Below are 26,221 nucleotides of genomic sequence, written 5' to 3'. Positions count from 1 at the left end.
TCTGGTGCCCTCAAGATGTGTTGGACTGCAAAATAACAACATCAGAAGAGCCATGCTGGATCAGACTGAGGGTCCATCTAGTCCAGCATTCCATCTAGTATTCCATCTAGTCCACACAGGGGCCTGTGGCAAGCCCACAAATAGAATGCAAGTCATGTGTATTAATATGTTACCTCCAGTATCAGAGGCAGTAAGGCTGTGCACACCAGTTGCTGGGGAACATGGGCGGGAGGGTGCTGTTGCACTCAAATCCTACTTGTAGGTTCCCCACAGGCAGCTGGTTGGCCAATGTGTGAACAGAATGCTGGATGCTCTTATGTATGATATTGTGCAGCCAAACTCGGATATAGTTTCATTCATATTTTTTCATTGCCAACAAAATATGACTCCCCCCCCCTCTCTCTCTCTCTCTCTGTATGTGTGCACCTATTTGCATAAAGGTGTGAATCTTTGGACAACAAGGGGGCAGGGTAGAGAGAACGTGGGACCATCGTCAAGGGGGTTTAGCAGGCACTCCCTTGCCTCTGTAGAAATCCACAACACCCCCAACCAGTTGCACATAGTTGACTAGTTGGGCAGCCTAGGGGATGGCAATGTGCATTCTGCCCCAGTGAGTCACACATGCCAGAGTGAAAATCTTGTCATGCAGCACTGGAAGCCAATGAAACATAGCACGGGAGGGAGCAGAGGCCTGGTTGCCTGGGCAACAAGGCGGCATTCCCTCTCCAGATCAAGCAACAGCAGATCAAGGAATAATTATTGCGAATAGGCATGAAAAATGGATGAGAATGACAGGTAGGGAGTTTTTTGGGGGAAGTTTCTTGTTCTCCTTAAAATGGCAACTTTCACAGCAAAACTCTAACCACCTGAAGATCTGGACCAGTGCTACTGCCTAACTATTCTTGCCAAGGGTGTTAAGCTCCATAGACTTTTGGGCTGAGGGCTGCACAGCTGTTTCAGCCAGGCGATGTCATGACCCGTTGTCAGGAAAGGCTGACCACTGCCCCATGCGTTGAGCCGAATTACTGCAACACCTCAGTAAAGTGTCACGAAATGCTGATCACTGCCCCATGTGGCAAGCCATGTCACAGCAGCTTCTCCCAGAAGAACCTTCTAGACTGACTCTGGACAGGCTATATTCCTTGAGAGGAGAATAAGAGGGCTTCGTGTTTCAGGATTCAGCTCTTTGCTGAAGCAACATCCCTCCATTATTTATAATAGGGGCAGAGCATCAGCTGGTAAAGTTCACTGAGAGCTTTCTGTGGCCCTGAATCTGGGCATGTCTTCCCAAGTCAAGGTACATTCTATGAATTTTACTTTATCTGACGTGGCCCTACTTACTGAGACTTTACCTTAGTAAGGTAAGGCAAGGTAAAGCCATTTGAATGGTTTTAAAGAGGGATTAGAAAAATTTGTAGAGGATAAGGCTATCAGTGGCTACTATACCTTCACTGTATATTACCCCCAGTAGCAGAGGCACTGTGTCTATGCACACCAGTTGATGCGAAGCATGAGTGGGAGGCTGCTGTTGCACTTGTGTCCTGCTTGGCAGCTGGTTGGCCACTGTGTGAACAGAGTGCTGAACTAGATGGATCCTATTTATTTATTTTTTACATTTCTATACCACCCAATAGCCGAAGCTCTCTGGGCGGTTCACAAAAATTAAAACCATAATAAAACAATCAACATGTTAAAAGCACAATTACAAAATACAGTATAAAAAGCACAACCAGGATAAAACCACGCAACAAAATTGATATAAGATTAAAATACAGAGTTAGAACAGTAAAATTTAAATTTAAGTTAAAATTAAGTGTTAAAATACTGAGAGAATAAAAAGGTCTTATCCAGCATGGCTCTTCTTAGGTTCTTAAGACTGCAAGTGCTTCCCCCTGCAAACTCCAGGCCTCAGTGGAACAGAATAGACTTGGTGATATTATTCTATGGCCACATGTATATAGCACTTTACGATGTATAAGATAACAGGTCCCTGCCCCAAAGGACTCAGAAGGTTCCAAAGCATGTTACTTTAGGGTTTTCTAGGAACTCCAAGTCATCCTTGAGCATGAAGAAAACATTAACAAAATGGCTATCGTTTTCTGCTGCTGTCTTACAAAAATGGTTAGGCACTGTAATGGTATGGTCATCCCATCTAGCAGAAAGCAAAATGCAGTAAACTATAATTAAATTATCCATAGCTGTACAAAACAAAGCCAAACCTCCAGAGCACCAACTAGATTTTATATCTTTGAAATGTCACAGAGGGGTTATGTAAAACTTTCCAAACTTGAGATGGCTTATTTGTTGAAACCTGTAGTTATGGCCACTTACATGGGAGAAAACAGGAAGCTCTGTAGTCTTGATAGCATCTCTTCAAAGTACTTTAAATAGGCACTGAAGGATTTCCTCAAGGCAGTAAAAAGCCGCTAATTTTTCAACCGTTGCTAGATACCAGGGTGTGGATGTACCGCCAGGGTTGGCTTCATACAGATACGTGTTGGATCTTGTCCAGGGCTAAGGGCAACAGGAAGGCTGATCCAGCAAGGTCAGTACATACAGAGGTGTAGGCAGAGATTGATGAAAGAGCAGGAGCAGAATCCAGAAGGATGCTGAGATCAAGAATCGGAGAACTGGTCCATCCCCCAAAGAAATTGGGCAATGTAGGGATTGGAGTCTATTGCAGACATCCCCCCCCTTATTTTTAACCTGTCATGGGGTGGGTGGAATATGGGGGGAAATGTGGTGTGTGTGTGTGTGGAAGGGAGCTTAAACCCTCCTCTCCCAAAGCACCATATTCCCAATCTGGATTGGAACCTCACACACTTGCATGAAAATAAAGAAAAATAGCTACACCAATGCAATTATTAGAATGTATAGTTTGGTTCTGGATGAACAGAATGCTGGGCTACGTAGGCCTTTATCCTGATTCAGCATAGCTCTTCTTATGTTCTGATTCAACATGACTCTTCTGATGTTCTTAAGCACTGGTCAGGGAAGAGGCAACTAGACCAGTTGAGATCCAGAAGAAGTGGAGGTTCAGGCAGGGAGCATAAAAGCAGCTCAAGGTGCAACAAATAGAAAGCACAACTGATTTGAATCACAGACCATTGTTATGTTGACCACCTTGCTGGCAGCTTCTTCCTGTTTCCTTTTACAGGAGTTGCTGGAAGGCAGGAGCCAAAGAGCAAACCAGGAAACCGAGTTGACCTTGGAGCAGCCTGCATTCTAAGCTGGGGTGACAATGGGAAAGGGCAATTCCCAGCAGCTGCCTCCAGTGGTTCCTGGTCCAACACCTGACATCCCCAATAATAGCCTCCCCTCTATATTGTTACAGCTAATTGATAGATATTTGAGATCCATCATTATCTCTTGGAATTGAAGCATGCAAAGCGTCCATAGCTGTTGATCTTGGATCAGATCAAATTCTGCAATGGTGGATCCTCAACCTGAAATTTTGTTGGAAGTGAACTAAATTTGACCATATGAGCATAGGAAGCTGCCTTATACTGAGGGCTCATTACACCAAGCAGATATTCCACTATGAAAGTAGTATGAAAGCGGTATATAAAAGGCAGGAGCCACACTACTGCTTTATAATGGTACTGAAGTGTACTGATGACTGTTGGGACCCATGACACATGCCATATACTGCTTTCATACCCCTTTCATAGTGTTATATCCTGCTTGATGTAGATGTGTCATGGGCCCCAACAGTTGTCAGTGCACTTCAGTACCTCTACAAAGCAGTAGTGTAGATCCTGCAGTGCACTTCAATTCTGCTATAAAGCAGTAGTGTGGCTTTCATAGTGGAATATCATGCTTGGTGTACATGAGCCCCATGTCAGACCATTGGTGCATCAAGCCCAGTATTGTCGGCACTGACTGGCAGTGGCTCCCCATGGTTTCAGTCAGGATTCTTTCCTTGCCCTATCTGGAGAAGCCGGGGATCGAACCTGCAACCTTCTGAATGCAAAGCATGTGCCCCATCACACTGAATCATGGGCCCACCCCAATACAATTTTCCTCCCGGGGAGGTTATTTGAAAAGCGGTCTGCAGTGATCAATGCTACCCAATACTGCTGTGCTATTGAATTGACAAAAGCAACTGTCCCCGCCCCCCAAAATAAAAAAAATAAAAATCAACGCTAAATGTTAAGTTACAGCATGTCAGAGTTTGGGTTTGTGGCTGAGAGTTTAGTAGCTTCATTTTCACTCTTTTTAGAAAATGCAACAAATAAGTGGGAGATCATAAGCTGATATCAAGATGAGATTGATTATTGCGCATTAAGACGCAGTGTACCATCCCTGTACCTGGGACAAGATGTACAAACACCCCTTAAAAATAACTTCATTAAAATCTTAAATGTTCTTAAAAGGTGTTAATGCAGTGAGACTGAAATGTTACAGAATTCCAGGATGACACGTCAGATGTTAATTTGACTAATATGTGCACTTACCTGCCTTCTTACTGATGCCATTTCTTGTCAAATCAACAGTGATCATATCTCGGAGCTGCTATTTTTCACAAAGAGCCATTGATTTTTGGAAGGGGCATGGCTTCAGGCGGCTTGAAAGGGCTGCGTTTCCAAGCTCATCTGCTTTCGTAAAGGCAGGTTCCCCCTCTGACCCTGAAGGTGGATGGTGAAAATCAATGTGGCTCCTTTTTCCCCTTTAAGTCTTTATTGACAGTTTCATCGGTACACAGCAAAGTGAACAAAATAACATTTTTGCTCTGCACGGACACACAGTGTTGAGCCTTAACTGTTTTCAGGCAAATAAACTTTAAAGAAACAACAACCTTGGGACAGAGAGGAAAACTTAGTAAAATATCCAGAAGAGCAAAACCCAATTTTATCTCTCTCTCTCTCTCTGTTGGTCAACTGCTCTGTTGGTTAAAGTTCTGTCCCTTTAAGAGTTCTTTCACTGGTGAAAGCTTTTTCTGATCTGAGGGTTTTCACCCATATGAGTTAGAGTTTAGAGCAAAATCAGAGTCGTGTTCTTTCCCTCACTCGTCTTGTTTAAAGCCATCTAAGCTCATGGCAGTCGCCACATCTTAACATGAAGAAAAGTAGCACTTTTGTTTGCCTCCCCTAAACTGACTGTCCATCAAACTCTTCTGTGTCCCTTACTTTGGAAGTCAGTTCAGGGCAAATTAAAAACAGAAATAAAAGGATTCTTCACATAATATATAATAAATGTATGGGATTTACTGCTACAAAGATGCAGCAATTGCCACTTCAGTGAATTGATGGAGGTCAGGTCTATCAAAAGTGATGAGGTTAGAACAAGTTCAGAGGAGGTCAACAAAGATGATACAGGGACTTGAGGATATGGCCTATGAGGACAGGCTGAAGGAACTTGGGGTGTTCAGTCTGGAGAAAAGAAGACTGAGGGAGACATGTTAGCAGTGCTCAGGTACATAAAAGGATGCCACAGGGAAGATGGTCAAGAACTATTTTCCATTTTCATAGAAATTAGGATCTGAAGTAATGGGTATAAGATACAGCTACCTAAATCCCGATTAAATATAAGGAAAACCCTCCTGACGGTAAGCTCTGTACAACAGATAGTGTGGGTTCTCCATCTCTGGAGGCTTTTAAGAAGAGGCTGGACAGCCACCTCCCCTGGATGGTTTAATTGGTTTTCTTGCACGTTGCAGACGGTGGGACTAGATTATCCTTGTGGTCCCTTCCAACTCCGCAGTTCTGTGATTAGTGCTGACTGCTAAATGGACCCTCCATGTTCAGAAGGCATGAACCTCTGGATACCAGATGTTAGGGACAACAACAGCTGCCTCACTTATAGGTATGAATGTCCGTGAATTTCACTTACCTTCACAAATTATCCCAAAATCTTATGTTCACAATCCTGAACACTAGCACAAGCTCTTGAGAAATGTTCAGGAATCCATGAAAATTGCGATCGCCTTTGAAAAAAGTACATTTTTTTGCTTTAGTCAATGGGGAGAAGTGCATACTTTTCTCATTCAAATGAGCTGGAAATAGATTGAAAACGAAAATGGGAATGAGGCAACATGAGCTTCGTTTTGGAGAATTTTGGTGAGCTTGAAAATGGCTGGTTCTTCTGTTCCTGCTTGTGGGCTTCTCAGACGCATCTGGTTGTCTACTATTGAATCTAACAGAGTTCTGTTTTGTAGTAGAAAGCATGGAAATATCCATATATATTTAGATGGAGCTTTAAAAAAAAACAGGCATCAGATCACTCAGGCTCTTAGTCATTTACTTCTGTTGCTTAGGAATGTAAGTTTATGATGTGCGTCAAACAGTTGTGCAGAAACTCAAGGGCTGCATTCTGGGGAAGCTTTTGGGGACTGCATTCCAGTGGTGGGTGGAGCCAAATACAACCACCACCACCATCCCCAGCATATTTTAGCTTAGAGATTTTACTTCCAGTAACTAAGCCTCAGGAGAAGTGTTTCAACCTTTTAGAATCGGGGGAGGGAGTGCAAAAAATCCAGGAAAATACCCAACAGTAGGTGGTTCGGTGAATGTGGATGGAGCCATGGGAAGATGTTGTGGTTGTCTGGGGAAAACTGGAGGGGCAGTTTTGGCCCCCTGGTCCAAGGTTCTGCACCCCTGGCTGAAAAGAATTGAATCTGGTACCTAAGAGTTTGAAATACTTTGCCTATTGCCGTGCCCTTGAGCTCACCAAAATACATCAAGTGTACATTACCCTTCCAAAGTATCCTAACTCAAATGTTAGAATAGGAAATTCTAAGATTTTATGTACATCACAACATCTTGCTCCTCATATAGTTAACTTCAATGTGAACTAAAGCCTCCTTCATTTTTTTAAAAAAGTAGTTATTTAAATGGAAGGCACATAACCTTGAACAGCAGAATCTTGCTTCCGTATATTCTAGAATGAACAAAAAGACTTCCAAACATCATCAAAGGTTTTCTGAAAGTTTCTCCCTTCTTGGACATGAATGTAAGAATTCAGCAATTATATATGTTCTGTCCCAAACACTTCTAAACCATTTTTTCTGACCTGATACTTGTTTACTTTTCCAGTTTGTTGCCTCTGGCAGCTGTCAACAAATTAGAAACCAGTTCTGAATGTTCCCTATTTATTACATCTTCTTAAAAGATACTGTGCCTGAGCAGTGCCATACCTGATGTGCATGTAGATATCCATGCTTTCAAAAAAGATTTTCAACATGTCGCTCCTTTTTTTTCCTGCCACGTTACAATCAAATGTATTGATATACAAATCATGTATAAGGCTCCTCTTGCTTGACAAATTGCTACTTGCAGCTATCCCAACTTTATCATGGGAAAAGGTTTGCCAGTAATCAGTCGTATGGCATTTCAGGTGCAGTAGCAAAATCTATGGGCCAATGGAGCATGGATTGGATGGGCTGAGCATGGAGGAGTCCCACTGGGTGGAACACAGCCAAATAAGAACATAAAAAGAACTGTGCTGGATCAGACCAAGGGTCCATTTCATCTAGCATTCTGTTCACACAGCTGTCAACCAGGAACCCACAAGCAGGACCTGAATGCAACATCACCCTTCCGCCCATGTTCCCCTGCAACTGGTGTACATGGGCACATTACCTCCGATAATGGTGATGTACTGTACCATTTCCTTTTTTTAAATGAATTGTGTGGAAATATGGTTCTACAATTCAAAAAAGTTTTTTTGCATGATTGATCGACTAAGCGTCACAGCAGTGTTTATTATGTAACATTATCGTTTGGTCTTCAGTAAGTTTGTGATAACGAGCAGCTTTTCATTGTCAATGCCATTCATTATATTGAAGTGTTTGAAAAGTTCTATTATGACATTTGCATTGGATGACGGGAGACTCCATTATCAGAAGCTCTGCTCAGAGAGCACAGGATTGTTCTCTAAGAAGAATATTCTTGGCTCGGAACACTTTGGGATAAACTATCCTCAACATCACATTAAAGTGTTGTTGTTTTTTGCATATTTGTGGCTTGCCACTCATTTTTCTTCCTTTCACATTTCACAAACCAGTTGGCAAGTGTTTTTTTTAAATCCCATTTAATTATTTTTCTGATTTCATTACCTTAGTCAGGCTGCCTTAAATTGTTTATACGTAAAATGGGATTAACAATGTGCAATTAAGAATATCGCCGAATACCCCTAAGAATACTGAACTGCCGTAGGAAAGATTAACGTGATGTCTATAAACAGAGAATAGAACAGGAAGCTATTTTGTTGATGCAGAGTTAAAATTTTACAGAAGGCTTCGTAATTACAATTGTGAAAACTTAATAAGCCGTTTATATTTTTAATAAAATCGCAGGCTGATTGAAGCCTATTTACCAGCTGTGGCTTGGCATTTTCCATATTTATGCAAATGAGGTGTGAATATGCGAGTCAGCTGACATCGAACTAGCATGTGTGCGGTTTTGTTGGTGTTGTCCGTTGACTCATGATAGGCCTGGAGTGCGTCCCTTGGTGCTGAGTGGAGTGATCATCCTGTACCTTATTTGTGTCTCTAGAGAGCTGAGAGCCAATCTAGGAATCCTGTTGTTAGGATAATAGCAATAAGACTTTGCAGATAATCTGCAGATGAGGAGGTGAAGGAGTAATTTGATGGAGGCGGGGGGCGGGGTGGGGTGGGGTGGGCTCCTTCTGCTGTGCCTCAGCTTTCTCTACTCTTTAACCTACAGTAATGCTGCTTTTGATTTTCCATTTCTATTAACATCAATTATTTAACCTCATGAATATTAACAGGCAACCTCAATTTAGTATTCTTAATTCTATTTAGCAAATTAAAAAAGAAAAGAAAACGTGGGACCTGTGGAGTTGTGGAAAAATTGCTTTGTGAAGTTCTGCTGCTGAGCGTTAGATTTAGCATTTGTTCAGCACTGGTGAGCAAAATGACGTGTTTACAATACTGGTTTCCAGCGTTAACTCAGAGGACGGACTATCATTTGAACCTTGATCAATCTCGAGCCGTGGTCTGTTGACTTCCTGTAATAGACTGTGGGCAGGGCCGGCCCTAACCTTTTTACCACTATTCCTGTTCCACGAACTGGACAGGGCAGTTGAATTTTACTTCAACACTAGCAGTGGAACTATGTTGTCCACTGCAAAAGAGGCCTTGGGGAACACACAATTCTGTCGTCCAATAGAGGGGAATGTTTGAGGATTCAGGAGGAATGGCTGGGAAACTGCTACCTCACACTGCCTAATGGTAGGGCCGGGCCGGACTGTGGGCTTGCCTCTGAATAAGGCACTCCAATCCAGTAGTGAAGGTGCTACTCCTTCTTAGCTAGTTGAGCCTTCAATATTCCCCACCCCATTCGGAGGATAAGGAAATTGGCCCTTTCTTCTCCAGCCAAGGCAGAGCAGGAGATAGAAAGCTGGCTTCTTGGTCCACCTAGCTCAGTATTGTCTATGCACTGACTGGCAGCAGCTTTCCCAGGTTTCAGGCATGGGTCTTTCCCCTGGAGATTGAACCTCAGATCTTTGGGTAGAATCTAACAGTGGCCCTAGCACTAATGCTAATAACATTGTGCTAGCTTAAACCAACATGTGTGTAATGTAGCTAGTGCTTGCTAGAACAGGGGTGGGAAGTGGCAATTTGCCAGTGAAGTAGCGCTGGGGCAAAGTTGAATCCTACCCATGGGACGTAGAGCACGAGCTGTACCACTGAGCTCCAGCTTTTCCCCTACCTTTCTTCTACTGTAAGAAGATTCTACATTTGCACTCTCTTTGGGATAATGAACCCCCCACACCATGAAATATACATTGGAAATGAGCCTACAGCAAATTTGTTCCCTCATGGAGGAAGATGCCACAGCTACCTCAGAGGTTCTGATGCGGTTGTACAGTGAGACAGTCTCCAGGGCAAGAACAGAATCCCCCATCCAAGCCTTCCTAAGCATCAGTGTGGCAAAGTACAACAGGAATGAGAGGAGCAGAGCTTCACAAAACCATGGCATATCTCAGCACTGACAATCCAGGCAAGGGATGGGTCCTCAGTCTGTTCTCTATTCCCTTATGGTGGTGTGTGTTGTCTTACCTCCGTCCCCATTCTTGAAGTCAGGAGGGAAGAAACAGTGTGTGTGTGTGTGTGTGTGTGTGTGTGTGTGTGTTTCAGGGGAGAATGACAGTGGAAGCCCCATTGAGGGAGAGGATTCTGCAGCAGGCAGTCTTCCTCCTGGTGCCAGGTGAAGTTTGACATTGCAGCCACCTGGACTGTTATGCTAATCCAAAGGAACAGTGGAATGTCAGGAGTGAAGCGGTTTCTGCAGATGAGATGGCTCCAGCAAGTGAGCCAAAACTTACATTGCAGAGTGAGGTGAATGAAGCAGGCGATGGTGTTAATTGTCTACTCCCCAGGTCGTAGATGTCACTATGGTGGAGTTCCAAAATCCAAATTCATGTAATTAACTCTATTAGGCCAACCCAAAGATCATCAAAACGTGCAAGCTTTCGAGATCTCCAGATCTCTTCAGCAGACAAGCTTTACAAAAAGCAAGTTTTTGGAGGGGGGGGGGTGGATGAAGAGGATGGGGAAGTGGGGGGAAACCTGACTTGATGGTGAAGTCACTGTGCCTGCATGTTCAGAGTCCCAAGATGAAGTAGAGCAGGAGAAGTCTGCAGACATTCACATTAAGCTCTGCAGGTCATGCAGTGGTTACAAGGTTAAACCTGGAGCCCACAAAGGGTCCAATGACTGAGTGTGCTCAGTGCCCACAGAATGTTGAGTCACTATTGGTCAGTGGGCGGGGAGGGTGTTGGTGGTGGAAAGCTAGAGAAAGGGGAATGAAGTACTGTGAAATGCATTGTTCTGTGCGACAACATTTTGTTGCAGATCCCATTTGTTATCTAAAGTGTTGCCGCCATGTAATTAATTCAGAAATGGGGTATCTATTGAAAGGGTGGGCAGATCTAAGGCTTTCAAGATCTACTTTGTGTTTTTACAAGGACCTGCAACATCCACCAACTGGAGCATGTTGCGCAAGACCTACATTTAGAGTATATCCAGGAATTTGTTTTGAGTAACAGAACTGAATGGAGCTCAGTCTCCCCACACAAATATCTACTCCTGGTTGTCTCCAAGCTTCCTTCATTTTAGCAGTATAATTTGGGGGTGGGTAACGGGAAAGGAGAGTCATTTTATTGCTCTTCTTTCCCGTTACCCAATGAAAGGGGATCAACTCCAAATCACCCAAAGATCTACTAACAGATTCAAGGGTACATTCTGCCCACCCCTGATCTGTTGCAGAGGTGGATAGCTTTCCTATGCAACATCAGATTAACATGGACAGTGTATCCAACTGCTGCCACATGCAATCTGATATGTTGACAGATTCACTCCAGCCATCTCAAACAGAAAAGACCTTGCAGGCTCTTTATTTGACGAGGATCCCATAAATCCTACCACCTCTATTCCACCGAGCTGTGCGTGAGGGTCAAGGGTAAGCACCGAGGGGTGGCTATGTGGAGGGAGGGGGAGTATAACAAAGCACAAGAGAGTAATGCTTAATGTTTTCGCTTCTTGAGCGATTACATGCCTGTTTATATAGCTGATATGTATGTATGAGTATATTTATGGAACAGTTAGTGCATCCAGGAAATAGGTTTGTAAATGTATAGGGCAAGCGATGTAGATTTATGGGTCTGCCTGCTGAAGTTTTAGATTTGTGCTTAATTTGTTTTGTGGGTCTGTTTGGTCCTTCCTGAGAGCTCTAAAAACGGCTGTCTCACATTTTACAATACATTTCCAAAGGAGCCTAACGTGATTTGTGCTTGAATTTATATTTCATTTGGGAATTCAAGTTATGATTATTTCCTCCCATGGAAATCATCAGCTCCTCCCGAATATGTTCAACTGAAAAACAGAACTGTCTTAACAGTCTTTTATACCCAAGACTTGTAAAGGATCGATATAGTTCCCATCAGAACAGTAAATTACTCGCTGAACCACTTCCAGTAATCATGATGTACAATTTCGTATTAACTCTTCCCCTTCTCCACCCAGATGTTTCTTGACAGCGTCAGAATGCTGGCATCCTCCTGCCACATACGCACACGCAAAGGAGTAATGGGTTGAAAATTAATAATTTGCATGCTCAGGGTTGGGTTTAGCATTGTACTGATCACCAAAGGGAAAGCCACTGTAAGTGCAGCAGTTAGAGTGTTGGACTGGCGTAGGGATGGGTAAACTCACCTGCCTTCCGATCCGTTGGATGCTCAACCCGCTGCCACCGCCGCCGCCGCTCGTCAGGTTGTGTGAGTGTCCTTTGAGGCTCAGTGAGGCTGAACGAGTGCTCAACAGCTGTCTGCCTTCGCTCCAGAAATCACTCATTTCTCCCCGTTGCATAAGTGGTGGCTGTAAAGGTCCCATTTATGCAATTGGGGAATTCACAATTTCTGGAGCTTCCTTTGTGCGCCACAATGGAAGCTCCGGAAATTGCTCATTTGCTCCCGTTGCGTGAAGGGGGCCTTTACAGCTGCTCTGGACAAGGGTGAATGCCTGCCAAGAGCTTGTCGGGCCTCGTGGGCACTCAGGCACGGGTCCGCGAGTGTGCTGCAGGCAACCAACCAAGTCCAGGGGAGCGGAGTTGGAGGAGTCTGGCAGACTCTGGAACTCAGTTGGTCACCCTCAACATCCCTAGACTGGGGAGACCAGGTTCTAGTCCTGACTCAGGCATGAAGCTTCTGTAAACCGCCCAGAGAGCCCTGGCTATGGGAGCAGTATATAAGTTTAATAAATAAATAAATAAATAAATACTAGATGACTTTGGTCCAGTCGCTGGCCCGGTTCACACAATCACGGCAGGGAAAAGAAACCATTTTGTACCACAAGCATTGTGTACCACTATAACATGCTAGTGTACTGTGTGCGCTACAGCCAACATGAACTCTTCCCCCTCACTCACATACATTCCTTCACCCACACTTCTGCTCTGCTGATATATTAGTCAGAATCTGGACCTGTATCTCCAGAGGAGAAGCTAATTAACTCACTGAGCCATGCTTTTTAAGGTCTCTTCCCCCCCCCACTCCTCCCCCATTGTGAGTTGGATTGTTTCACAGGATAGGATATTAGTGATGCAGGCAGGTTTAATCTGCTAGGATAAGGACATTTACGGCATGTAGAACTTTTATTCATTAAATGGAAATCCTTGGGTAATTTCTCTCTTTCTCTCTCTCTCTCTCTCGGATCCAGGCCGTGCATTGCTCAGGCTTACGGACAAAAAGCTTGAGCGGATGGGGATTTCTCAGGAGAGCGTCCGGCAGCATATTCTGCAGCAAGTCCTGCAGCTGAAAGTGAGGGAGGAAGTCCGAAACCTTCAGTTACTCACACAAGGTAGGAAATGTGCCGACAAAGGATCATGGGAAGGGAGCAAGGGGAAAGGTGGCATTCGAGCATATGGACATGACTTTCATGTTCTCCAGCATGAACTGTTGCACGAAGAGGCCTCGTGGGGCCAGGGCGCCGTCCCCTGTGGAGAACAAAAGGAAAATAACAAGAACAGGTCAATATGCATATCAGGAGCTGCCTTTTATGATAAGAGCATTTTTTTAAAGTCTACTGCTTCGCCAACACACACAAAACCATCCTCATTAAGAGAAATGGCAGGAATTCAGTATTACAACTGGTAATTTAATTGTTTTTGTGTCACTTCTTCCACTGACGGCAGAATTCAATGTCAGACTTGACACGGGGCTACCTCTGAAAATGGCCCTCCTGTGCTAAATTCTCCAGACCTCCAAAGTCAGTCAGCCATGCTGAACCAACTTTGAATGTCTGAAAGCTAGTGTAGTGTAGTGGTCAGAGGGTTGGACAAGGAGCCGGGTTCTAGTCCCCACTTGGCCATGGAAGCTCACTGGGTGACTTTGGTCCAGTCACAGACTCTCAGCCTAACCTACCTCACAAAGTTGTTGTTGTGAGGCTAAAATGGAGAGGAGAAGGATTATGTACGCTGCCTTGGGTCCCTTGGAGGAAAAAGGTGAGATATAAATGCAATAAATAAATAAAAATAAATAAAATCTGTGTCGGCGCACAAAAGCACACCTGCTTGTATTGTGACATCATCAAATTGGGTATTTTCCTCACTTGAGTTCTATTTAATTGGCTGCTGCTTCTGATTGGTGGTGTGATTTACCAAAAGATATAGGTGATCCAAAATATTATGGACTTGGTGTGTGTGTACCTGTCAGTGGAAATTCAACAAAGGGCGGCTGCCATTTTCAACGGCATCCCTCTGTTAAGTGTAACATTTAGTTCTGCCCTCTATATTATAACATGACTGAATATTATGGGTAAAATGTGTTTGGTAGAACTTAAAACAAAGGTGCCATTTTTAACGGCAGCGCAAAGTCAAGTGTAACGTCTAATTCCACCTGATTGCACTAATGGAGCCCACTTACCTGTCAAAGAAAATTCTCCCAGCCTCATTATGGGCAGGAGATGTTCGATTGTAGGTTAGCTTCAATTGCACAAATTGAGAAAACTGTTCCTGTGGAGCATCATGATGCCACATAGCTGGTAAAGGCGCAAGTGTGCACTTTGCAACTGAAAAACATGTCTGACTTTCCTGAATTCCTTTTGCAAGAAGAATGTAGATTTAGACAAGCTTATTATGTACTGTCTGTTGAGGAGAGGAGGATTCTAAGAGAGGTAATGACCTTGGTAAGAAGTCAGTAAGATCTGTATAAGGATAATCATTTATTTATGCAATCCAATAGATCTGGGACCTGTGGGACCTTGCACCCTCTAGAATAGATAGGGCACATGAAACTCACTGTCATGTTTGCAAAGCTGGATATAAATATGCACAGTGTAATAGGTAAAGAGTTGGTCCCACTCAGATTTAGGAGTGGATCGACTCAGCCGTGTCCAGCTTGGGCGGACACTTGCCAAACTGCTGACCACTCCTCGCCCCCAGCACTGCGTGAGCTTTCTCAAACCTTAGCAAGCTCCTGGCAAGGCTGCAAATCCATCCCCCCTGGTCTGGAGCATCCATTGTTGGGCTCCGTTCACGCCTTTAATCTTACATAAATGGGGCCTTTCTGGCCGCCATTTACACAGTGTAGAAGATATGCAATTTCCGGAGCCTCCATTATGCACTGCAATGGAAGCTCCGGATGAGGGTGAATGTCTGCCGGGCGCTCAAAGTGCGGGCCCACAAATGTGGGATCCAGGGAGGGGCGGACAAGGGGGAGTCAGTTGGATTCCCAGACCTAATCAGGTGCCCACAACATCCCTGATCAGATTTAATGCTGATACTTGGCTGGTGTAGTTCCCTCTCAGAGCAGTGTCCAATCTCTCAGTTTTATGCAGAGTTTTAATGGCACTCTCATGGTATATCTTCTTTCCATTATAATTTCCCCTATTTTGGATGGCGAAATTTGGTATCCTCCACAGTCGAACTGTGTTAGTTGCCATATTGGTCCCTCTAATAGTAGCAGACACTATGTCATCCCTGGTGGGCAGATTTTTAGTGCATTACTAGTGTTCCAGGTGCTGTATCCTTATCACATAGAGCAGGCCAACACAACTTCTGGTGTATTGAGTCACTTGCAATCCATCGGCGGTTCAACATGTCTTATGTTTTTGTAGCCTTGTTGAGACTTCAAAGACAGCAGGGAGTTGGGTATGTGTGGAGACAGAATGTCCAGCAGGTCGCAATCCATTGCTGATGACTGGTGTTTGGCCTTTCAGATCCAAAGTTGTGAAGGCTTAATATAGAGAAATCTCATTAATCCTTCAGCTTCAGCAATTTTGCTCCCAGGCTTGGAGTGAAATCAGTTTCTGCCATTTTTGCACAGCTATTATATATCATTACCAGCAGGTATTTTTTAAAAGATTTCCCTGTGGAGCAGGTGGAATTTGTAGACCTTGGTAATTTCAACTTGTGGCTCTCAAAATAGGGGAGAGATACAATACTGCCAGATCTCGTCCAGTCTGATTTTCTCCTTGTGTGTCTTGATTGGGTCAGGAGGTGGAATGCCCAATCCATACCTTCCCCTTCTTGTTGGATCACAGTAGCTTTTTAGTTATATATTTTATTTATTTATTTATTTATTTATTTATTTATTTAAATATTGGTAAACTGCCTCTCTGATCTTACATGGCCCCCAATGGAGTGGACATAATAAACATTAAAACAGTTTATAATACACAAACAGATTAAGAATAGAAATATCTTTCAAACATCCGAAAGAGTGCAATCAATCCCATTTTAAAAACTTTTAAAAGCTGAATACAAAATAAAAGTTTTAACTGCCCACCTAAAATTCCACAATTGCGGTGCTGTCATAGAAAAGACCCTGTTCCGTGTTCCCACCAACCTAATTTCTCTTGGTGGTAGGACATGCAACAGGGCCTCTGAAGGAGATTGTTAGCCATCTTATGAGAGGAGGCAGTCTATCAGATATCCTGGTCCCAAACCATTTAGGACTTGAGCACCATGAATTTGGCCTGGAAGCAAATTGGAAGCCAATGTAATTGACGTAAGAAAGTAATCTAGCTGCACCATTTTAAACTAACTGCAATTTCTGAACACTCTTCAAGGGCAGTCCCACAGAGAGCACAGGAACAGGAAGCGATTAAGCCATGGGTCACTGTGAACAGATCTGTCAACTACAGATAGGGGGTTCAATTCCTGGCCAAACCAGTCACCTGGACACCCAGGAGCATTGTTGGGTTCTGAAGCACTCCCAACATCTGATCCTTCAGTGGAAGGGCAAAGCCACTTTCTCCACTAGCTAGGGTGACCATATGGAAAGGAGGGCAGGGCTCCTGTATAGAAAAGCTGTATAGAAAAGGGAAATTCAGCATGCAAATGACACCTGCTGAAATTCCCTTTTCTACACATCTGTTAAAGATACAAGAGCCCTGCCGTCCTTTTCATATGGTCACTCTACCACTGGTCCAATTTTCCAATGCTTTCCCCAACGGCTGCAGTGCACCTGGGGGAGCTAGATGGAAAATGCTACTTCCAAGTAGCTTTTTTTTATACCCTGCGTTGTATTGGCTTCCGACTATCCATCCTGCTTTTCTTGCCCCTTCTTCTTGGAAGGTCCCCTCAGCCAGCATTGTCAGAGGATCAGTGTCTCAAAATTGAATAGCTTTTGTTCAGAACTCTCACATGAAATGGGAAGACCTGACTTTGTAAGAAATCTACGATGGCGTGGTGGAGTCAGGGATCACAGGAACCGAGTGCCAGTACTTCTTTATTAGCAAGGATGCGAACATCTTCTGCCCCCTCCCTCACCCCACTTAGAATTCCCCATTCTCTCCGAGTTGAGCTGCAATCCTCAGAGCAACAGGGGGGAATTATTTCTTCCAGAAACAATATATTGTAATGGAAAATATTTGGGGGGGGGGTTTCTTGATCTTGAACAAGTAATTAAGACCCATTAGCTTTTACAAATGACCTGGTTTGTTGCTATCAATCAACACAGCCACCAGAATGTTTGGACTCTCCTTCAGGGTGTAGCTACGTTATGTTAACACGCGGTGTACATGAGGGCAAACGGGCTAGTGAAGTTCTTAGAATCAGGATCCTCTGCCACCACTCCAACTAATTGTCTGCAAGGCCAATCTTAAATAATAAATATATTTTGCCAGGCAACATGATCACTTTTTCCTATCAACAACTGAGGGCAGGGGGAGACTGACATAGAACAGAAGAAAAATGGACCTCAAATGGCTGGTTTTGGCTTTGATGGAAACCCACAATGACAAATTATGAGAATCCCTTTCAGGAAGTTGGCCTTCAGGGATCCAATTCGTAATGTTAGTCTGCTTAGTCAAGTCAATGCTATGCCAGTCAAGGTCATGAATCGCTCGCAAGACTTAGATTGGGGTCAGTAGTTCACCATAGTCCTGCAGATCATTCTGGATATAACCCAGGGGTGACCCCAGAGGAATTGCTTGACTAAGAGATATTGTAGCCTTGTCAAGGAAGCTTCTTCAGTGGCCTTACTCTTCACTGTCTAAGCCAATTTAATCAGTTTGGATGATAAACTGAGGAAGGCACACTTTTATATTCTGTTAGGACCAAGTCAAAGTCCTGACTGCGGTATTTTCTCCAGTACTGGGACCATGGGGTAAGGTGTTATTGGCTGAAACTGGAGCTTAAAGTATAACATAAAAGTATTGCCCTGTTTGAGCAATGGGGTAGCTATGTGTCCTATATCACAGAAAGCAGCCCTCTATTTAAAGGGCTGTCAGGGGGCAATGCTCTGTTTGAAGGAATCTTATGAACGGCTGTCCAGCTTAAAGATAAATAACCATAAGACGGGACAGCAGTAGCCCTGAAGGATTAGAAGGCATGGATGGAGAGAAAAGTGATCACGTAAGATCACTTTAGCATAGGTGGGTAGGAATGTCCAGATTTTGTGAAATCAGTCCTGTGTGTGTTTTGGGGATTGGGCAGCGTTATTCATTCTGGTGCCCGTTCACAGACAGATTAATTTTTCCCCCTGCTATGTGGAAAACATGCAAATAATTCTGTAAGAAGGTTCGCAACAATTTACGTAATTTATATTAGTATGCAACATTTAGCGTACTGTCCTCCATTCTACACAACTTTTTTTCTTGTACATTTTCCTGGATGGCATATGTCTCAGCAGAAACGTGGGCATTTTCCTGTTATTTTGTGAAAGATGTGTGTGTGTGTGTGTGTGCGCGCGTGCGCACACGCATGGACGATGCATGACCTGGGGTGACTAGTCTGCAGTGTATTCCGCAGGTCAGATTCTTAGAAATTCACATTTTAGTCCGTCTTGAATTTCTCCAGCATCCATACAGGTGGGTCCTTGCTATAAGTCAACAAGCAGCAGATCTTCAGATGATTCATGTTCTGGGGAAGATTAATGCTTTGGGCTGCTCTCAAACCTCCAAGCCCACCAGTAGAATTCCTAATTGCACATTCACTGTGTCCAATGGTAGTCTTGTAGGACCATGTTCTTTAGTTCTAAAATTTCATGGTAGCTAGCTAGGCTACATCCCATGTTCAGAATATGAGTGTGTCTGATTTTAATCCTGGACTCTCTGTGATGTTCCCACTGAGCCCTGCTTCAGTTCAGCAGCCATGTTGGATAGGAAGAGGGGATGTTCTTAGCCAGAGTGTCATGAATTTATGTAAATACTTTCACTGTTTTCAAAACACTTTAGTGAATGTGGAAAAAAGCAATGATATATATTGCATATTATTTAAACAATCATATATATATGTGTGTGTGTGTGTGTGTGTGTGTGCATTTTTCTTGTTTCTAGGATGAAAAGTGTTATAACTCATTAAATATCGCGAGTGGCTTTCACGTTTAGCAGCTTGCCATTACACTTGTGTACATTGAAATAATCCAGTAAAATTGCCACCATTTATTTAGCCATGTCCTCCACTACTGACCTATGCGCTTCCTGAACACTTACTCATGGCTAGTTCACATTATAAGAAGCCCTTTTAGAGAGTTGGCCTTCAGGGATTGAATTCTCAACATTAGCCTTGCTAGTGAGATTAATGCTATGCCAGTCAAGGTCATGAATCACTCACAAATCTTAGATTGGGATCAGTAGTCCACTGTAGGCCAGTTATATATTTAAATGCACTTATTTATTACATATATATCCTGCTTTTCTTCCATGGAGCTCAAGGCAGTATGCATAGCTGCTCAGGAAGATCTGCTTAGCTTCAACAAGTATCATGTATCATGTATCTTCAGGTCGTGCCCTGGTGCTCTCTCATCCCTGTTTATCGCAGGGTAATGTCAACTGGCACATGGTAGCTTAGTGTGTCCATCACGGATCAGGTGCTGGAGATAATGGCTTTTTTAAACACAATGTGAGTGCAAGCTGAGCAAATGTTACACTTAGTTACACTTATAACTTTCTGATTTACTCCCCTGACACTCATGTGACTGGCACTTATATGCCTTGGCTCTTTTTCTTCTGGAAACTACAACCAAAGGCACCCTTAACTTCCTCTCTGCCATTGTTGACCACGTTCCTCCTTAGTCCCTCTTCCCATGCCTTAGTTTACCTGTCCCGAGATGTTTTCTATTATTTTTTATTGCTGTCCCCTGATATCGCCACAATACCCCTTTAAGCTTCCTTCTCATCTCCTGCCTTCTTCCGTCGGTGCTCTTTATAAGTAGTGTGATATGCACATGAATTCTGGCAAGGTCTTAGGACAGCCGGGTGTCCTACTTTACAGGGGACAGTCCTTTATTTCGGAGAGGACAGTCTTCTCCTCTGTGCAATAGGCAGCACACCCAAGTCTGATTTAAAGATAAAGAAATAAGAAAGGAAATCAGGGGTCTTGAACCATCTACACCTGGACAGCTGACTTAGCAGGCTCATAGTTCACCTGTCTTCTCCATTATGCTCTTGTATTTCTATTTAAATAATCCTTATTGTTTCTAAATGTGCACCTATGCATATGCAAAGGTTGTGCAAAATGGTGTCCCCTTTTCTCCTCTGTGTGTGTGTGTGTGTGTGTGTGTGTGTGAGTGATGCATTTTCTTTTTTGGGTGATGTTTAAGTGGCCGCCCTACAAGGTCTAGGCCCATGTGACTGGAGGGGGAACCAAGTACCTGGAACAGGAGGTACAACAAGGAAGAAGGCAGCAAAAGAACAAATCTGGAAGCACAGACAGTTCTCGTTTCTCTGCTCCTGGCTGTTGCTGGTTTGAATGCAGAAATTATTATTATTATTATTATTATTATTATTATTATTATTATTTATTTATTTATTTATTTATATAGCACCATCAATGTACATGGTGCTGTACAGAGTAAAACAGTAAATAGCAAGGCCCTGCCGCATAGGCTTACAATCTAGTAAAATCATAGTAAAACAATAAGGAGGGGAAGAGAATGCAAACAGGCACTGGGTGGGGTAAACAGGCACAGGGTAGGGTAAGACTAACAGTATAAAGTCCGCACAACATCAAGTTTTAAAAGCTTTAGGAAAAAGAAAAGTTTTTAGTTGAGCTTTAAAAGCTGCGATTGAACTTGTAGTTCTCAAATGTTCTGGAAGAGCGTTCCAGGCGTAAGGGGCAGCGGAAGAAAATGGACGAAGCCGAGCAAGGGAAGTAGAGGCCTTTGGGCAGGCGAGAAACATGGCATCAGAGGAGCGAAGAGCACGAGCGGGGCAATAGTGTGAGATGAGAGAGGAGAGATAGGAAGGAGCTAGACCGTGAAAAGCTTTGTAGGTCAACAGGAGAAGTTTATATTGGATTCTGAAGTGAATTGGAAGCCAGTGAAGAGATTTCAGAAGCGGAGTAACATGGTCAGAGCGGCGAGCCAAGAAGATGATCTTAGCAGCAGAGTGGTGAACAGAAAGCAACGGACTGATGTGAGAAGAAGGAAGGCCAGAGAGAAGAAGGTTGCAGAAATCTACTCCATAATAGTGTACTTCTATCACAGCTTGCAAGGCAGAGTGGCTGGAGATCTCTTCACAGGGCTGCTGCTTTGGGCAATAATTCACATGCATTGTCACCTCCAGTCCCACCTCTGCATTTTGCACTTCTTCTTTTCTGGTCCATAAAAGCACAGTGGCAAATTGAGACTTAGACCAGATTCGCACAACACAACAACCCATCATGGCTGATCACCCCTGATGGGCTGTTGTGTCGTCCGAACCCAGCAGAGGGACTTTGCCATGGGTTGTCAAGAATGGCTACAAAGCAGCAAAAACGGAGGTAGGGACCTAGAAAACGAGGAGTTCTGCAGCAAAGGTGCCCAGGATACATGTCAGAGCCTGCGGGAGGCCTGAGGGGGAATGAGGATAGAAACAAGCCATGGAAAGCGGGATCATCTTTCAGGTTAGCAAGTGAACAACCCGTGGTGGTTTATTTTAGGGTGACCCTATGAAAAGGACGACAGGGCTCCTGTATCTTTAATAGTAATGTAGAAAAGGGAATTTCAGCAGGTGTCATTTGTATATATGGAGAACCTGGTGAAATTCCCTCTTCATCACAGCAGTTAAAGCTGCAGGAGCTATACTAGAGTGACCAGCTTTAAAAGAGGGCAGGGCATCTGCAGCTTTAACTGTTGTGATGAAGAGGGAATTTCATCAGGTGCTGCATGCATACAAATGACACCTGCTGAAATTTCCTTTTCTATGCATCTGTCCTCCTTTTCATAAGGTCACCCTATATTTATTTGCAGGATGGTTTAGCGTGATGTGTGTACCCTAGCTGCGTTAGGAGACTGCCTTATACACAATATTGGGTGTGAAGGAACCCATCATTGGTTCTTTCCCCGTCTCTGGGTTGTGCAACTGCGTTTTACATAATTAACCACGATGCAGTGTAAGTTGCCATGCTGCATCACAATGCGGTGGGGTGGCTTTTTACCCCTACTACAGGCCGTGGGTTCTAGGGTGTGTACGAAGCCACCCCTGCCATGTGCACCCAGCATATGTGGGGAGGGGAAAAGAACCAACAATGGGTTCTTTTGCCCCATGATTGTGTGAACTCAGCCACAGAGTCAGACCATGTAGCCCAGTATTGCCTGGCAACAACTCCCCAAGGTTTCAGGCAGGGTGTTTTCCGGCCCTACCAGGAGGTGCTGGGGGAATTGCACCTGGGACCTTCTGTATGCAAAGCTTTTGCTCTACCATTGAGCTTTGCCCCTCCCTCTCTCTTTAGTTTTACGTCAATTATTCCTGTAAGCAAAGATTTGACAAACTAGGCCAGTTTTCTTGGGAAAAGTCAGGCTGATTTTCCCCTCATGGTGCTTGAAGGGCACAGACCTGACCTCCTCACCCCTATGAGCTTGTCTGCAAGAAATTCAGGGAGGTCATTGAACTTATTTGACAAAAATATCTGCAGATTGTCTCCCTGGGAGAGCTGCTTGATGGAAAAAACAATCCCACATCATTATCATACTTCGTTTCTTCTCTAATCCTGATTCATAGGAAGCAGCAACCAGCAATCCCAATGATGGCGTGAAACTATTTTTGGATTTTCATTGCTAGCTGAGCTCTGGGCTGGATCAGCTGGTGTGTCCCTTAGCTAAGGCACAGTAGCTTCATGTGTGGGCTGCATTGCTTTGTTGAATCAAAACAGGCTTTGTCAGCGATCTGCTGCTGTTGCTCAGAGCTGAAGCGTATTTGTGTTATATATTTTTCTTCACATGCCTTCCGATTATCTTTTCCAGGTGGCTTCAGGTGGCATTTGGGGTGTGAGTTTTCCTCTTAATCATGCAGTTGCCAAAACAAGCAAGCAAACAAAAGAGGCAATATTAAGTTGCATTAACAAAACAGTAGGCATGATCCAGCCAAAGTGCTGTTGATTTTACTGAAGACATCCTTATGTTCTTATGAGATCTTCAGTAAAATTCTTTGGATGTAGATCAGGGGTAAGCACCTTAGTGCCCTCCAGATGTTTTAGACTACAACTCCCAACATCCAGGTGACTGGTTGTGTTGACTGGAGCTCATGGGAGCTAAAATGATCAAGGGATTGGAGTTTACAACAGCTGGGATTGTTTAACTTGGAAAAAAGGAGGCTAATAATGCACCTGATAGAGGTGTACAAAATTATACATAGTGTAGAGAGTGTATATAGGGAGACATTTTTCTCCCTCTGTCAAAATACTAGAAACCAAAGGGGGTCATCCCATGAAGCTGATTGGTGACAGATTCAGGACAGATATACTTCTTCACATGTAGTTAAATTATGGAATTCACTACCACAAGATGCAATGATGCCCACCAATTTGCATGGCTTTAAAAGGGGGTTAGATAAATTCTTGGAGGAGAAGGGTATCAATAGCTACTAGCCCTGATGGTAATGTGCTACCTCCAGCATCTGCTGGGGAACATGGGTGGGAAGGTTCTGTTACATCTGTGTCCTGCTTGTGGATCCCTGCTCGACAGCTGGTTGGCCAAGGTGTGAAGAGATTGCTAGACTAGATGGATCCTTGGTCTGATCCAGCATGGCTCTTCTTATGTTCTTATGAGATCTTCTAAAACATCTGGAGGGGACCAGGAAGTTGTGGTCTAAAATATTCCATGCCCTGCTGCAGGGGTGTCGAATCTCTTTCATCTCAAGGGCCGAATTCAATTTTGGAGAAGCTTTTGGAAGCTGCATTCCAGTGGTGGGCAGGGCAGAAAGCAAAATAGCAACAACAAAAAAATACCATGACATTTTAGCAATGTTTAAGCAAGTACTGCCAGTAACATTTCAACCTTTTAGAATAGGAAAAAACAAACAAGCAAAAGCCAGGAAACCGCCAAATGATTGGTGGTGAGGAGAAAGGGGCTGTCACTACCTGGGGAATCAGGGTGAGCTAGATTGAGACTTCAGGCAAGCCAGGTTCAACACCCCTGCCTAGTGTAACTAAGGGCTCATCTACACCAGGCAGGATATTGCACTATGATAGCGGTATATAAAGGTAGCAGCCACACCAGGCAGGAAATAGCAGTATGAAAGTGGTATATGGTATGTGTCAATGGGCTCCAACATTTGTCAGTGCACTTCAATACTGCTATAAAGCAGCAGTGTGGCTCCTGCCTTTTATATACCACTTTCACTGTGTAATATCTTGTTTGGTGTAGATTAGGCCTAAACCTAAATACATGAACCTGAAATGAAAGCATATTCTCCCCGTGTTAATCCACTGTTAATCCATTCCCGTTCCTCTGTCTTCCCTGTGTCAAAAGTCAGATGGTAAGCTCCCCAAGGCAGGAACCTCCTCCCCCCCATAGACACTTTGTAAAGTGCCATGTACATGCATGGTGCTATAATAGCAACACTGTTAATAATAAAAGATTTAAGGAAATGCTTAACTCTTCCATTGAATTTTTTTTCGACCATACCATTTTCAGCAATTCGTGGTGTGTGTGTGGGGGGGAAACAAAAACACGGACGAAGGAGGCTGAGAGAGGTGAGAATTTTCTCCTTTGGGAGGGGGACAGGTTTCCCACATGCCTTTTAAAATATAGCCAGTTGTTGAGGGGTCTTCCTTCCTTCTTTTTATCTGCTTTGGAAATAATCCAGAGCAACTGAATTAATTTGTCAGATTTCTGCTGGATGTCCAACAAATAATATGAATTCTAGATTGCAGCTGGACTAGATGAGAATTATGGTATCACCCATGGGCTTATAACCTAGCATGGCCTTCTCCAGAGCATTCGTCACCATCCCCCCTTTGTTGCTTACTAAAGTGGGGGAAGGTAGGGAGGTATTCCACAGTTCCTCACAGGAGGGACTATGGATCAATATAGGATCGGGTCAAACCCCAGAAGTTCTGGATCCCATCAGAAGTGAAGGAGCTGGGATGGGGTCTGTGGAGACCAGTTCTCAAATTTATTTATTATTTATTTATTTATTTATTACATTTCTATACCGCCCAATAGTCGAAGCTCTCTGGGCGGTTCACAAAAATTAAAATCATAGTAAAACAATCAACAGGTTAAAAGCACAAATACACAATACAATATAAAAAGCACAACCAGAATAAAAACCACGCAGCAAAATTGATATAAAATTAAAATACAGAGTTAAAACAGTAAAATTTAAATTTAAGTTAAAATTAAGTGTTAAAATACTGGGAGAATAAAAAGGTCTTCAGCTGGCGACGAAAGGAGTACAGTGTAGGCGCCAGGCGGACCTCTCTGGGGAGCTCATTCACCTCATACACCTTTTTCAAAGTTTCACTGCATCACTTCCAGTTTTTGTTGCCACACTTTCAGAAAGGTATCAAGAATCTGATGTGTTGCCTTCAGGTTTACATGGAGATCAACATGCTGTGAAGCACTTTTGCAACCTGAAAAGTGATATAGAACCATTAAATTGTAATAAGCATAAGCAGTTGTGCTTTTCACTGTGGTACTGCAAGTATGCAGAAATTGGGGGTGTGGGGAATGAAAACTTGATTTGTCAGCAACACGTGTATGGTGTTGTACAGAGTGGGCAAAAGGTAGCTCTCCAGACGTTTTGGACTGCAACTCCCAGAAGCCCCTGCCAACATGACCAATGGTCAGGAATGCAGGGAGTTGAAGTCCAAAACTTCTAGAGATCTACTTTCTGCCCAGCCTTGGTGTAGTAGACCAAGTGTTGCATTTGAACCAAGGAGACTGTGGTTTGAATCCCCCGTTCAGCCATAAAGTTCATCGGATAGCCTTGGGCAAATGTCCATCTGTCATTCTACTCTAACACAAAGGACTGTTGCAAAAATAAAATGGGATCACCAATGTATGATGCCACTGAGCCTCTTGGGAGGATGCATGGGAGATGCACATGACA

General features: G+C 43.6%; 1 protein-coding gene across 1 annotated transcript in view; it reads left to right on the top strand.

The window, feature by feature from the left end:
* Positions 1-26,221, top strand: part of SAMD12 (sterile alpha motif domain containing 12) — a 223,624-nt gene that overhangs the window by 71,161 nt on the left and 126,242 nt on the right. The window contains exon 4 of the mRNA XM_063131091.1: positions 13,181-13,321. Coding sequence (XP_062987161.1) covers positions 13,181-13,321 — 141 coding nt within the window. The remainder of the gene's footprint in view (positions 1-13,180; positions 13,322-26,221) is intronic.

The sequence above is a fragment of the Elgaria multicarinata genome, chromosome 7 (genome assembly GCF_023053635.1).
Source record: "Elgaria multicarinata webbii isolate HBS135686 ecotype San Diego chromosome 7, rElgMul1.1.pri, whole genome shotgun sequence".
NCBI classification, from domain to species: Eukaryota; Metazoa; Chordata; class Lepidosauria; order Squamata; family Anguidae; genus Elgaria; species Elgaria multicarinata.
Note: the sequence above shows the minus strand (reverse complement) of the source record. Positions and strands in the feature narration are given on the sequence as shown.